This window comes from Balaenoptera musculus, chromosome 5 (genome assembly GCF_009873245.2).
Source record: "Balaenoptera musculus isolate JJ_BM4_2016_0621 chromosome 5, mBalMus1.pri.v3, whole genome shotgun sequence".
Lineage (NCBI taxonomy): Eukaryota > Metazoa > Chordata > Mammalia > Artiodactyla > Balaenopteridae > Balaenoptera > Balaenoptera musculus.
The window spans coordinates 5,260,969-5,277,315 of NC_045789.1; the positions used below are offsets into that span (position 1 = coordinate 5,260,969).

Consider the following 16,347-nt stretch of genomic DNA (forward strand, 5'->3'; position numbering starts at 1 on the left):
GGTCTACATGCCTGTCTTTATGTAAATATCATACTGTTTTAATTACTATAGTTTTTAAATATATTTTGAAATCAGGAAGTGTGATTCCTCCAGCTTTGCTCTTCTTTTCCAAGATTTTTGCAGTTACTCTGGATCTTTTGTTGTTTCATATGAATTTTAGGAATTTTTTCTATTTCTTTAAAACGCCACTGAGATTTTGATGGAAATAGAATTGGATCAGGGACTCCTTTGGTTAGTATTGACATTTTAAGAGTATTCATTCTTCCAATCTATGAGCACAGAATATCAGAATATCTCTCCATTTATTTGTGTTTCATTCAATTTCTTTAATCAATTTCTTATAGTTTTCAGTGTAAAGGTCTTTCACCTCTTTGGTCAAATTTATTCCTAGGTATTTTATTTTTTTTGATGCATTTGTAAATGGAATTTCTTTCTTAATTGCCTCTCAGATATACATTGTTAATGTATAGAAACACAACTGATTTTCATATGTTGATTTTGTACCCTGCAACTTTGCTGAATATGTGTATTAGTTCTAACAGGTTTTTTCTGTGGCATCTTTAGGGTTCTCTCTATATGAGATCATGTCATCTGCACAGAGAATTTTTCTTTTTGGATTTGGATGCCTTTTATTTTTTACCCTTGCCTAATTGTTATGGCTAGGACTTCCAATGTTATGTCGAATAGAGGTATGAGTGTGTATCCTTGTCTTGTTCCTGATCTTAGGCGGAAAGTTTTTTTTCAGCTTTTAACCACTGAGTATGGTGTTAGCTGTGGGCTTAAAAATATATGGCCTAGGGCTTCCCTGGTGGCAGTGGTTGAGAATCTGCCTGCCAATGCAGGGGACACGCGTTCGAGCCCTGGTCTGGGAAGATCCCACATGCCGCGGAGCAACTAGGCCCGTGAGCCACAACTACTGAGCCTGCGTGTCTGGAGCCTGTGCTCCCAACAAGAGAGGCTGCGATAGTGAGAGGCCCGTGCACCGTGATGAAGAGTGGCCCCCGCTTGCCACAACTAGAGAAAGCCCTCGCACAGAAACGAAGACCCAACACAGCCAAAAATAAATAAATAAATTAATTAAAAAAAAAAAATGTGGCCTTAATTATGTTGGCATAAATTCTTTCCACACCTAGTTTGTTGAGCATTTTTATTGTAAAAGGGTGTTGTCAAAGTATTTTTATCATGAAAAGGTGTTTCAAATGTTTTATTTGCATCTACTGGATGATCAAGTGATTTTTATCCCATAGTCTGTCAATGTGCAAGTCACATGTACTGATCTCTTTATGTTGAACCATCCTTGAATCCCAGGGATAAATCCCATGTGATCATGGTGTATGTTGTTTTTAATGTGCCACTGAATCCAGTTCATTAATATCTTGTTGAGGAATTTTGTACCTATGTTGATCAGGGATATTGGCCTATAATTTTCTCAAAAGCACAAGTAGCAAAAGCAAAAATAGCCAAGTTAGAAGGTATCAAATTTAAAAGCTTCTGCACAGCAAAAGAAACAATCAGCAGAGTGAAAAAAACTACCTATGAAATGGGAGAAAATATGTTCATCCTTTATATCTGATAAGCATTTAATTTCCAAAAAAAGGAACTCCAATAACTCAATAGCAAAAACTAACCCAACTTAAAAATGGGCAAAGGACTTGAATAGATATTTCTCCAAAGCCATACAAATGGTCAATGGACATATGAAAATTTTTTCTATATCACTAATCATCAGGGATACAAATCAAAACCACAATGAGATATTATCTTCATACCGGTTAGAACAGCTATTATCAAAATAACGAAAGATAAAAGTATTGGCAAGGATATGGAGAAACTGGAACTTTTGCACATTATTTGTGAGCATGTAAAATGCTGTAGCCACTATGGAAAACATTATGGAAGCTAAAAATAGAACTATCATATAACATAGCAATCCCATTTGTGGGTGTATTTCCAAAAGAATTGAAACTAGGATCAAAGAGATAGCTGCACTCACATGTTAATTGCAGCATTATTCACAACAGACAAGATATGGAAATAAACTAAATATCTATTAACAAATCAATGGATAAAGAAAATTTTGTGTATTCATACAATATAATATTATTCAGTCTTACAAAGAAGGAACAACATGGATGGACCTGGAAGATGTTATGCTCATTGAAACAAGCGAGTCAGAGAAGGAGAAATATTGTGTAATTATACTTATATGAGGTATCTAAAAGAGTCAAAATCATAAAAGTAGAAAATACAAGGTGATTGTCAGGGGAAGGGTAGAAGGGAGACACGAAGAGTTGTTCAATGGTTTTAAAGTTGTAGTTATGCAAGATGAACAAATTTTAGAGCTCTGCTGTGCAACTTAGTCCTGTAGTTAACAATACAATATTGTACACTTAAAACTTTAAGAGGGTTAAGCGGGTATCCTTATGTTAAGAGGGTAGACCTTATGTTAAGTACCTTTTCGAAATTCATTAATTAATTAAAAAAATAAAATCTGTTAGTTTTCACTCTTTATCCTTCAAAATGTCACATGATTAGAATGCATAATTAATACCTATACATATTTCACTTCCAGAGTTAGAAAACAAAAATCTCCAAATCTTTCATTTGTATTGTTTCTTATAAGATGGCTTTGAAAGTTCTATAACTATAGATGTAGTAAGACCTGCACTGCTATGTCTTTTAAAACTAGCATTTCTGATTTTAACAACCTATTGCTAACAAAATGTCTTTTGGACTTCCCTGGTGGCTCAGTGGTTAAGAATCTACCTGCCAATGCAGGGGACACGGGTTCAAGCCCTGGTCTGGGAAGATCCCACATGCCGCAGAGCAACTAAGCCCGTGAGCCACAACTACTGAGCCTGTGCTCTAGAGCCCGCAAGCCACAACTACTGAGCCTGCGGGCCTAGCGCCCGTGCTCCACAACAAGAGAAGCCACTGCAAGGAGAAGCCCTCGCACTGCAACGAAGAGTAGCCCCCGCTCGCCACAACTAGAGAAAGCCCACGCACAGCAACGAAGACCCAATGCAGCCAGAAATAAATAAATAAATATTTAAAATGCATTATTTTGACTTGTAAGAGTTTAAGGTGATAAGTAAAATAAACTGAAAACATGATTTCATAAACAGCTTATGATTAAACTAACACATTTATATGACAAAATTATATGAAATCTTCCAGTAAAGTGCTTCTCAAATATACATGCTGGTAGATAGTGATTCATTGATTAAAGAAGCTATAGCTAGGTGTTTCAATTTTGTAATAGAGAAATATATTGAAAACTACATGACCATTATTAAAAGAAAATTAAAATACAGAGTTGAAAGGAAAATCTGTCTCATCAGCACCATCATAAAGGACAAGGAAAACTAAAGTTTTCAATTACTTGTCACCCAAAATTGATTTTTAACAGGAAAAGAATTGCAAATTGAGGGAAAGAAACTATGGTGGTCCTTATCTAGGTCATTAAACCCAGTTTTCTTTTCTCTTTTTCCACCTTAAGAATTTTATATTTAAGTATTTGCTTATAATGATGGTTGTCCTAGCCAGACAAAATATAGATACAGATATACCAGTAGTCAGGGCCTAGGTAAGACCCAACTTCCTCATTGGATCCACTCATATTTACATGCACTCACTGACTGAAAGAGGAATAAGAAGATTCCTGGGACAATATTTTAACCTCGTCCAAAAACTGGGCTCAAAGAATTGCACATGTAAATGGTCCTCAAAATATAAGGATCCCTGAAAAAACTTAGACTGATAGGAGGTACAGACAGGTGCAAGACTTTGGAACAATGAGAATAGCCATTCCAAGTATATCCAGACCCAATCCCAAAACAGCCATCCGTGGCACATGTGCACCAGGGGAAGAAAATGTCTGAGTGTTTGCCTATAGAGAGCTCACTTGATAAATGCTACAAGAGTACTTGGAGTTCTAAATAACTCAGCTGTAACCAAAAATCCATCTTTAGCATCCCAGGCCACCATATACCTTTCACTAAGTACTAATTTTTAAAAAGGACAGTACATTTTTGTTAAAACTTAATGAAACAACGAGGAGACATGTACAGCAATGACAAAGGATTTCTAGCTATAAATGGAGAATAGCCCATGGGGTGGTGTTGGTGCTGGGGCAGTGGGTGTCTCAAGGTGGCTTACTTCTCTGACTGCTGCAAAGAAGGGCTGATGTACAGCCATTGGGTCATGACTACAATGCAACTTCAAGAAAAAGAATGAGTGATGTGTTAAAACTATAGACTGCTCCTTGGCTATATTATAGGACCTTGAATTCCAAATCATTTGGGAGAAGGATTTTGCAAAGGATTTAATTTCCTATATGAGCAAATGGGAGGACAGGACCCAACACATCTTATGTACACTTGCCAAAGAAACAAAATCATTTTAGTTGTCGTATTGAAAATTTCACAATCTTGTATTTAATCCTTAAATCTCCTTTTAATATTTCAGGAATTCCAGCCTTCCTACATATGAAAACTGCTTTTGTTTGCTTGTTTTTTCTTTTTATGCATTGCTCATTTCACAGTATTTTCTGATGCCTTTGTTTTTGAAAAAACTTACTTGTAAAGTTGAGTATGGTGTGTGTGTGTGTGTGTGTGTGTATTCAATACATACGGGTCTTTCTAGCAGAATCTTCCACAAAAAGAGAAGAAATGTCTTCATCCACTCCTGCTTCATTTTTCGCGATACAAGTGTATGCTCCTGTATCTTCATAGCGCACATTGCTAATATGAACCTCACTGCCATTTGCTGAAAACAGAAGGCAAATGCAACCTGTAAACTACAGTTTCAGTTTTGGTACAGTGATTTCTGATTACACAGTCAAACAGTTCTCTTAGCTTATCCTAATTAAACTGTTTCCCTTCATACTTCCATGCTTTGGAGACATGCCAAATTATTCCAAATGCATTCAAGTGTTTCATAAATTGTGCTGTCATTCTATTACAGAGATCCCAATACTCTGTATCAAATGCACACACCATATTTTATATCCATTTCCTATTTCCTACCTTGCATAAGAAGTGTTACATATTGAAAACTATAATTCCATTTCTATATTTATTTTTAATATTCATAATCCACTTTGTCCTCAGTTTTTACAACAGTTTTAATTAATACTAATATGGTTCATTTACAGGAGAATACTTGTGAAAAGACATGCCATAAAGGAATTAAGTGAGCTACATCATGCAAGTATAATACAATGCCATTTAGCAAGCATATTCTTGAGTCTGAATTATTTATCTGGAATTATTAGGTATAGGGGACAGAAAGAAAATAACACATGATTTTTTTTGTAAGATTTGCAGTTGTTTGCAAGAAATATACCTAAAGTAAGCAGTATTATAATATGGAAATTGATATAGTCAGTGTATAACCAAAGAGTTAAGGGAATGATTAATCTAATTTTTAAATTTTGGTATAATAATATTTGCAGCTAATCTCTGAATGAGTTGCATTCCCCAAAGTGGAAACCAGGGTATAATTAATCATTTACTCTATGTTGGCAATACAGGAGGTGCTTTACATATATTATTCCTTAATTGTCCCAGATAATAGCTAATTATCAAATGAGGAATCTGAGACTCATGGAATGATCTTATGCAGGTCACTCCCCTCAAAGGTAAAGGCTGGACTTCTGTTCTATCAGACCCTAAGGTTCAGTGTTTTAGTGCTCATTTGTTTAGGTTTGCATCTTTTCTTTTACTTTCTTTTCTTTTTTTCTGTAGGTCTCTGTGTGCATGTTTGTGGTGTGTTCCATGTTATCCAATCACAAGGACACCATGAACCATGTGCAGTAGAAAGGGGCACGACTCTGTGACAGAGAGGAGACTGAATGATCAGAGCCGCTGTTTGGGGAAGGAAGGTAGAAAACCAAGGGGAAAAGAGCTTAAATGTCATCCCTAGGAGGATATGGAGAGGCAGTGAGTGTTTGGGAAAGGCTAATCACTGAAATCACTGGACCCTCTTTCTTGATTTACAAATATCGCTGCACTCCTCCATTCCCCCCATCCTTTGTTGAGAATCACTTCCCCAAAACAGTTGGCAGGTTTTTTTTGGCAGGGCCGCTGAAAAAGGCCAGTTGGCTTTGTGGGCTACACAATTTCTGTGCCAACTTCTCACCTCTGCCATAGCAGCATGACAGAAGCCACAGACATTATTTTTTAAAATGAATGTGGCTGTTCTAAAAACAAGCAAAACAATTGCTTTATTTACAAAAATAGGCAGCTTTCCAGATTTGGTCTGTGGTCCTTCATTTGCAGACCCCTGTTCTAAAAGATGAGAAGAAAACAATGTATTTAAGCCCAGATCAGCTTCTTGTTTTATGTGAAACATGGCCCTCTCCAAAGACCACATACTTAAGGTTAAATTCTCTAGAACTTTTTTGAAACTTCAATTTTTTCCTTCTTGAAATTCTCTCTTCTCAATATTCTTATATATTCTTCTAACCTATGTGTCCCACTATCTTTCCCTCCTTTCCTACATAATCTAGCATATCTAGATGTTTTCTACTCTATGACCAGAACTACCAATTTCCGGGTCCATTTATCATCCTGACACATCTGTTTTCAGAACTAGAAAACATCCCCTGCACTTAAGTTTTTGATTAAATTACTAGACTATTACATAAGCAAATTTACAAATTTTCAAATTCACAATCTCCAATTTTCAAGTAACAGGATGTTACTTGACCTTTACAGTTAGTTGCATTTCATACAGTACTCCACTTTTAGTCTTTGTCTTTAGTCTTTGTTTGATGTTTCCCGGCATAATAATAACTTCTCACTCTAAGCAGGTTGTCTTGTTCTTTATATCATGAAATACATAGAAGTGATTAAAAAGTAAACCTAAATCATTTCACAATATATGTGTAAAAAATCATCACCTTGTATATCTTAAGCTTACACAATTTTATATGCCAACTGAATTTCAATAAAAGCTGGAAAAGAAAGAAATTAATCCCCAAACCTCCTGTTTCCATTTACATCTTCATTTTTATTTAATTCTCAAAGGAAATTTTCTATTTCTTTCCAAGGCCAACCTCCCCTCCATTTTTGTTTTGTATTTGTCGCTCCTTCCCCTGTTGCATTATTCATACATCTTTCTCTTTACCAATATCCTTTTAAACCAACAAATTGTCCAAGAAGTGAGAAATATCTTCATCAGTCCTAAACCTTCCCACCAGCAGCTACTACTGTTATTTTTTACTCTTTCAAAATTTGGAAATAGGTTTTTATACTTCTTCCCTCCTTTTCATTTCTAAGCCCACTGAGGACTGATTTTCTAAATGTCACAAGGACAAACTAATCACTAACCCATGAATATATTTTAATGATCTTCCTTGACCTTTCTATGCCGCCAGCACTGTTGAACTTGTTCCCATCTCTGGCTTTCTTTTCTTTCATTCTGTAATCACCTTGTTCTCCTGCCTCTTTGCTAATTATTAGTCCCTTTGGATATTTGTCTGGATTTGCCCACCAAAATATTTCTGCTTTGTTGAATTTTACTTCTCATAACCATATCATCCCATCTATTGCCATAGTTATCAGTTAGTGCCTAGACTTGGACCTCACATACAAATGCTAAATAAGCATCTGATGAATAAATGGATAATTAAATAACTATGTAATTTGGTAATATGTGATCATATACAAAACCACATGGAATTTCACACTCCTGTGCTCCCAGATTTATCTCTTAGGTTCTGCTTCCTACTTACATTTTATTACTTGTCATAGTCTCTCAAAAATTAACTTACTTTCTCTTATTTTAAAAAAATGATAATAGCTATTTTACAAATGTCCCAATCTTTCAAATGTTGAGTCTAGAGTGTAACCAACTCCCCAAATTTGCCTTCCTGTATATTTCTAAAACAAAAACAAAATAAGTTCATATAATATGGTTTGTTGCTATCAAATAGGTAAGAGATGACAAAATCAGAAACTAAATAGACTTTCATTCAATTTAACTTCAGTTTATCAGATCAATCCTCATCTCAGATTACAGACACCATGATGCAATCAATAGATGCAATCATGTAAATTTGTTGGACCTACTTATATTAACATAGAGATTGCTAGGATTCAGCTCTGAAAGGTCAAAAATACTTTCATATGTCATTTTTCATTTGCAAAAATAAATAAGTAAGTGATTTAAAAGATTTATTTTAAGATGTATACTGATAAAGTGTATTCACTCTCTAAGTTGAATAATAAGAGCAGTCTATTCTTACAGAAATAATTTTAAAAATGAAAATATATTCATTTCTAAAGTATGAATTGAAGTAATTTAAAAGCATGGAACAAGGAATGTAATGCCATGCAATAGATACTCCAGTAAAATGACTGTCCCTGGGCTACTCATGACAATGGAAATAAGATTTTTACATTTTTTTGCTTACTAGTATAATCAACATATATGAAACTGCTTTTGCATTATTTAGGTTATTTGACATTAGAAAGATTGCCTGGTTTGCTTTTCACATACCACTCATTTGTGATTATTATAATCTGTAAAATAATTGATTAATGTCTGCACATTAGACTATTAGAACATATAGAATATTTTATATATTAGAATGCAAGAACTTCATAACTGTAAAACTACATAAATATGGAACATATTTAGTAGCATTTTGAATTTTTTCTATCTTCATTTCATGATGCAAAACATTTTCTAAAGAATTTCTATATTACTGACACCCTCTGTAATATATATTTTAACATATGATTTAAGCATTTAAAATTGTCTCTTCAGAAATGTATTCAATGAAGAGATCCAATGATTCTGTTCAGTATATCTGCTATAGTTCAGAGGATAAGTTTTTAAAAGAAAAAATTTAATATTTTACTTATGACAGAAATAATGACATAACTAATCATTATGACAAGACCATTATTTAAAACATTAAAAATATTAAAGGACTCTATTTCAAATATTATGTCTTAGGTACAACCATATCTTTTTTCATATTCATGATATTCTTTTGCCACCAAGACTTATTTGCTCTTTCTCATAATAATGTAAAATGTGTTATAAGTTTTAGAATAAAATTTTTACATTGTCATTTAAGAGGAAAAATGCAAGTAAAAAGCACCTTGAAGTGTGAGTTGCTTGGACAGCTTTGATGTAATATCGATTCCATTCTTCAGCCATCCAAGCTGAGGATTTGGTATGCCCTCAGCATGGCACCTGAGACTTGCAGTTACCCCAGGTTCTCTGGCCTGACTCTCTGGATACACCCGGATTACGGGAGGGACTAAAAGAAGAAATGGAAAAGAAAGTGAATGAGTGATCTGTATTTGCCATTTGATTTTCCAAAACAAAGAAAAATTGCAATATGAGAAAATTACAATTATATTATTTTAATGATGATAATTTAATGAATGATATTTCTACAGGTCTTAGTTTGCAAATAATAGCATCCACTAAAATGTACCAGTGTCCCCTGGATAAAAGTTATTCTGAGACTGAACCAGGGAAAATATAAGCTGAGCCTGGGCTATCTTGATTCAATAACTAAAGAAGTCCTTAAGGAATGATAGAAACATGTCAAAAAATACAAAACCAGTTTAAAAGGGCTCTCATTCACCAAATCTGAAATAATTTGAGCATTGAGATAATTATCAATTACAAAGGAGTATAAAGAATCAAACAAGACTCTATGGATTCAGTAACGTAAATAAATGAACAAATATATAAATGGGAGAGAAGAAAAAACTTTTCCTTACTATAGCATCTTTTAGAAATTAAGATAACAATTCCACTTACAGTACATCCAAAAGTAAAATATTTAGGAATAAATTTCACCAAGAAGGTGAGAGACTTTTACATTGAACACTACAAAACATGTTGAAAGAACTTAAATAAAACCTAAATCAACAGAAGGACACCACGTGTTGATGGATTCAATAAGTAATTGGTGAGATAATAAGATTTGGTAAGATGACAGACAATACTGCAAAATTGATTTATAGATACAATGTAATCACTATCAAAATTCCTAACTGCATTTTTTTTGCAGAAATGGAAGAGCTAATCCTCAGAGTCATATGGAATTACAAGGGGATCCAAAGAGCCGAAACAATCCTGAAAATGAAGACTGAAACTGAAGTTCTCATATCTCCTGATTCCCAATCATATTACAAAGGTACAGTAATCAAAATAATGTGGTACTGGCAATAAGATAAAAATATACGTCTATGGAATTAGAATAAGGAGCACAGAGATAAACTCATACATCTATGGTCAATTGATTTTTGACAAGGATGCCAGGAAATAGTGTAAATACAACTGACAAAACAGGAAAAAATTGCAGATGATATCTGATATGAGCCTGGTATCCAGAACATACAATGAACTCTTACAATTCAGCAACTAAAAGACAAATAGCCCCCTTCTGCACAGCAAAGGAAACCATCAAAGAAGTGAAAAGGCAACTTACAGAATGGTAGAAAATATCTGTAAACCACTATCTGATAAGGAGTTAATATCCAAAATATATCAAAAAGTCATACAACTTAATAGAAAAAGAATTTAAAAATGGGCAAAGGACAAAAATAGATATTTTTCCAAAGATATACAATAGCTAACAGGTTCACGACAAGGTGCTCCACGTCACTGATCATCAGGGAAATGCAAATCAAAACCACAATGAGTTATCACTTTATATCTGTTAGGATGTGTATTATCAAAAAGATTAGAGATAACAAATGCTGGTGAGGATGTGGAGAAAAAGGAACCCTTGTACACTGCTGGTAGGAATGTAAACAGGTGCAGCCACTATGGAGAACAGTATGGAGGTTCCTCAATAAATTAAAAATAGATCTATTTCCGAGTCAATAAATTTCCCCTTTCTGCTTAAGTAAGCCTTAACTAATATGGATTCCTTCTGAACTTTAGCCTCAATATTCTCACCAGGAAAACTGAGATTTGATTTATGTCTCTTCTGGAATATGCATCAGTTACTCTGGTGATAACGTCAGTACAAGTACCTTTAGAGTAAAAACTATAATATATTGATAGATGTTATGGAATGTGCTGAATGCTTTGTAGTCATGTTGATTTGAAGATGAGTCACAGAGAGGTTAATGGCATCCCCAAGTCACAAAGCTTATTAGAGTCCAGAGTTGAGGCTAAAATCAAGGGAGGTCTGACTCCTGGGCCAATGCTCTCTACATTTCAGTTTGCCCTTAACCAACCTGGCTGATTGTGGTCTGTAACAGCCACTGAATTTAGCCAATAAGAAAGAAAATCTGATGGGTATTAAAAACAAGTATGTTCCAAATTTGACTTGTCAGGACTTCCTATGGCAAAATAATTATATATATATATATAATTCATAGTATACATATGAATATACTATGAATTATATATATTGATATAGTATGAATTACTTATATAATTCATATGTGTATAATTATATTCATATAATATGAATTATATATATGATTCATATTCATATATATATATATATATATATATATATATACATACATAAATACATATACATACCTTATGATCCAGTGATCCCACTTCAGGGTATATATCCAAAGGAAACAGAATTATTATCTCAAAGAGATAGCTATATGTATGAACATCTTCCTTATGTTTATAGTAACGTTATTCACAGTAGCCAAAATATGGAAACAACCTACATAAGTTTCCTTCAATTGATAAGAGTAAAGAAACTATTATATATATATATATATGAATATTAGTTAGCCTTAAAAAAAAAAAAAGGAAACCTTGTCATTTGCAACAACATGGATAAACCTGGAGGGCATTATCCTAAGTGAAATAAGCCAGACAGAGCACAAAAAATACTGCATGGTATAACTTATATGGGGAATTAAAAAAAAAAAAAAAAGTTGACCTCATAGAAACAGAGGGTAGAAAAGTGGTTGCCAGGGGCAGGGAGGTGGAGGGAATAGGGAGAAGTTGGGAAAAAGGTACAAATCGTCAGTTATAGGATGAATAAGGTCTGAGGATTTAACGAATAACATGGTGACTATAGTTTATAACACTGTAGGGTATAACTGAAACTTGCTAGGAGACTAGAACTTAAATGTTTTCACATAGGAAAAAAAAAAAGGCTAAAAAAACCCCATACAATCCAATTCAAATGTGGGCTAAGGACTTGAATAGACATGTCTCCATAAAGAAGCCATGCAAATAGCCAATAAGCACATGAAAAGATATCAAAATTCACTAGTCATCACTGGAAAGGCAAATTAAAATCACAATGTGATACCACTCATATCCACTAGGATGCTATTAAACAACAAAACAATAGGCAGAAATTGGAACTCTTGCACATCCGTGGTAGGAATATAAAATGATGTAGCCACTGTGGAAGACATTGGTGGTTCCTCAAACTGTTACACATGGAATCATCATGTGATCAAGCAATTCCAAGCCTAGGTTTGTATACATAATTGAAACAGGTTTTCCATAACAAACATGTATCTGAATGTTTATGATAACCAAAAGGTGGAAATTACAAAAACAACTATCAACGGATAAACAGAAAAATAAAATGTGGTTTATCCTTATGATAAAATATTATTTGGTAATAAAAAGAAAGAAGTACTGATATATGCTACAATATAATATGCTCAGATATTACCCTAAGTGAAAGAAGTGTGACACATAAGACAACATATTGTATGAGCTCATTTACATGAAACATCCAGAATGGGTAAATCCACCAGGATAAAAAGCAGATTAGTGGTTTTCAGGGGCTGGGGGGAAGGAGAAATGTGAAATGACTGCTTGATGGCTATGAGGTGTATTCTGGGGTTGATGAAAATGTTTGGGGAGTAGACAGTGAGATGGTTGCATAACATTTTAAAGGTCCTATAAACTACAGAACTGTACACTTTAAAATTGTTCAATGTTATGTGAATTTTACCTTGATAAAAAAGAAAAGAAAGACAAAGAAAGGCCAAAGAACGTTTCTAGCTTAAAAGATACTAAACAGGAATATTAACTGAATGCAATGTGGAATCCAGAATGGATGCTGGACCAGGAAAAATTAGTTATAAAGCTATTATTGGGAAGGTTGCCAAAAAGTCAATATGGACTGTAAAGTAGATAATGAGATTCTATTAGTGTTATGCTTACTGATTTGATAATTGTATTTTGATTGAGTAAAAAACTTTCTTTAAAAAACGTGCATGCTGAATTAATTTGTGGTAACAAGAAAATTTATCTCAAATTATATATATATATACACACACACACATACATATCACTAACTTTAAAAATGGGATGGCTTACAAGTCCTAGCCAGGGCAATCAGAGAAGAAAAAGAAATAAAAGGAATGCAAATTGGAAAAGAAGAAGTAAAACTGTCATTGTTTGTAGATGACAAGATACTATACATAGAAAATCCTAAAGTTGCCACCAGAAAACTACTAGAGTGAATCAATGAGTTTAGTAAAGTTGCAGGATACAAAAAAAAAAAAAAATACACAGAAATCACTTGCATTCTTATACACTAACAACAAAAGATCAGAAAGAGAAATTAATGAAACAATCCCATTTACCTTTGCAACAAAAAGAATAAAATACCCAGGAATATACCTACCTAAGGAGGCAAAAGGCCTGTACACAGAAAACTATAAGATACTGATGAAAGAAATCAAAGATGACACAAACAGATGGAGAGGTATACCATGTTTCTGGATTGGAAGAATCAATATTGTGAAGATGACTATACTACCCAAATCAATCTACAGATTCAATGAAATCCCTATCAAATTACCAATGTCATTTTTCACAGAACTAGAACAAAAAATTTTACAATTTGTATGGAAACACAAAAGATCCCTAAGAGCCAAAGCAAACTTGAGAAAGAAAAACGGAGCTGGAGGAATCAGGCCTCCCGACTTTAGACTATACTACAAAGCTACAGTAATCAATACAGTATGGTACTGGCACAATAACAGAAATATAGATCAGTGGAAGAGTATATAAAGCCCAGGATTAACCCAAGCGACTATGGTCACCTAATCTATGACAAAGGAGGCCAGAATATACAATGGAGAAAAGACAGCCTCTTCAATAAGTAGTGCTGGGAAAACTGGACAGCCACATGTAAAAGAATGAAATTAGAACATTCCCTAACATCATACACAAAAATAAACTCAAAATGGATTAAAGATCTAAATGTAAGGTCAGACACTATAAAACCTTTAGAGAAAAACATAGGCAGAACACTCTTTGACATAAATGGCAGCAAGATCTTTTATGACTCACCTCCTAGAGTAATGAGAATAAAAACAAAAATAAACAAATGGGACCTAATTAAACTTAAAATCTTTTTCACAGCAAAGGAAACCATAAACAAGATGAAAAGACAACCCTCAGAATGGGAGATAATATTTTCAAATGCAGCAACGGACAAAGGATTAATCTCTGAAATATACAAATAGCTCATGGAGCTCAATATTAAAAAAACAAACAACCTAATCAAAAAATGGGTGGAAGACCTAAATAGACATTTCTCCAAAGAAGACATACAAATGGCCAACAAACACATGAAAAAATGCTCAACATCACTAATTATTAGAGAAATGAAAATCAAAACTACGATGAGGTATCACCTCACACCAGTCAGAATGGCCATCATTACAAAATTTACAAACAATAAATGCTGGAGAGGGTGTGGACAAAAGGGAACTCTCTTGCACTGTTGGTGGGAATGTAAATTGATACAGCCACTATAGAGAACAGTATGGAGGTTCCTTAAAAAACTAAAAATAGAACTACCATGTGACCCAGCAATTCCACTACTGGGCATATACTCAGAGAAAACCATAATTCAAAAAGACACATGCACCCCAATGTTCATTGCAGCACTATTTGCAATAGCCATGACATGGAAACAACCTAAATGTCCATCAACAGAGGAATGAATAAAGAAGATGTGGTACATATATACAATGAAATATTACTCAACCATAAAAAGGAATGAAATTGGGTCATTTGTAGAGACGTGGATGGACCTAGAGAGTGTAATACAGAGTGAAGTAAGTCAGAAAGAGAAAAACAAATATCGTATATTAACGCATATATGTGGAATCTGAAAAATTGGTGTAGATGATCTTATTTACAAAGCAGAAATAGAGACACAGATGTAGAGAACAAACGTATGGATAGCAAGTGGGAAGGGGGTGGGATGAATTAGACACAACAGAAGAGAGAATCAGTAAACTAAAAGTGATGCCTCGATCAGTTGAGAACTTTCTGCTTCCAATAATGTTGGATATGTAATTCTTATCAATTCTGTTCGATTATCTTTCTGAATAGAACTTAAAATTCTGGTCACCTGTATACATTATAGTGAAACTGTAGAACAACAAAGAAAAAGAGAAAAATCATAAAAAACAATCCCAGGAAAAAAAATGACACACAAAAGAAGGAAAGTCAGGCTAACAGCTAAATTCTTACAGAAATGCTGGAAACTAATGAAAAATTATAATCAACTTCATGCTAATAAGTAACTTTAAATAAAATGAACATATTTCTAGAAACATAAACTTCTGGCCGACCTGTACAAAAAGTATTATAAAATCTAGAAAGTCTTATTATGTTAAAAGAAATTAATACATTATTAAAATCCTTTTTTCAAAGAGAACTGTAGAATGACCCAATCTAAATAAGAAATAACACCAATCTTATATAAACTCTTCTAGAGAATAGAAAAAGGCGTGGGGTTTCTTTGGTAGTTTTAAAATATCTATACAAATCCATTGATACTCCTCTCTTCAAAAGCTGGAGACAAATCCTCCTCATCTTACATGTGGGTTGGATTTAATGACTCACTGTTAACGAAAGGAATATGGTCAAGTGATGGTGCATGGTATGCAATATTATAAAAGGTATTGCGGCATCTTTCTAGCTCGTTGGATCACTTGCTATTGGAGAAGTCAGCTGTCATGTCTTAAAGATATGAGTATCTTTACCAGCCTTAGGGAAATGCTTATATGTCAGGTGACAGAGAAAGGTCCCATGCCAACAGCCAGCAAGGAACCAACAGTCATTTGATGGGGCCATCCTGAAAGTAAATCCTCCATCCCTCAGCAAGCGTTCAGATAATTACAGTTCTGGTCAAAATGTTGACTACAACCTCAGAAAAGACTTCATGCCAGGGCCACCTAGCTAAGCTTTTCTCAATTTTTTAAAAATCTCATTTCTCTATTTCTTATCTCATCTCTTTTTATCTCAAAAGATAATAAAGGTTTGTTGTTTAAATCCACTAAGTTTTACGGTAATTTATTATGTGCTCATAGATAAATAAAATCCCCAACAGTTGAGAGCAAT

General features: G+C 33.9%; 1 protein-coding gene across 3 annotated transcripts in view; it reads right to left on the reverse strand.

The window, feature by feature from the left end:
* Positions 1–16,347, reverse strand: part of FSTL5 (follistatin like 5) — a 768,953-nt gene that overhangs the window by 139,239 nt on the left and 613,367 nt on the right. For all 3 annotated transcript variants that reach the window (XM_036853815.1, XM_036853816.1, XM_036853817.1), the window contains 2 exons: positions 9,116–9,277; positions 4,633–4,767 (listed from right to left, as the gene is read on the reverse strand). In XM_036853815.1, coding sequence (XP_036709710.1) covers positions 4,633–4,767; positions 9,116–9,277 — 297 coding nt within the window. The remainder of the gene's footprint in view (positions 1–4,632; positions 4,768–9,115; positions 9,278–16,347) is intronic.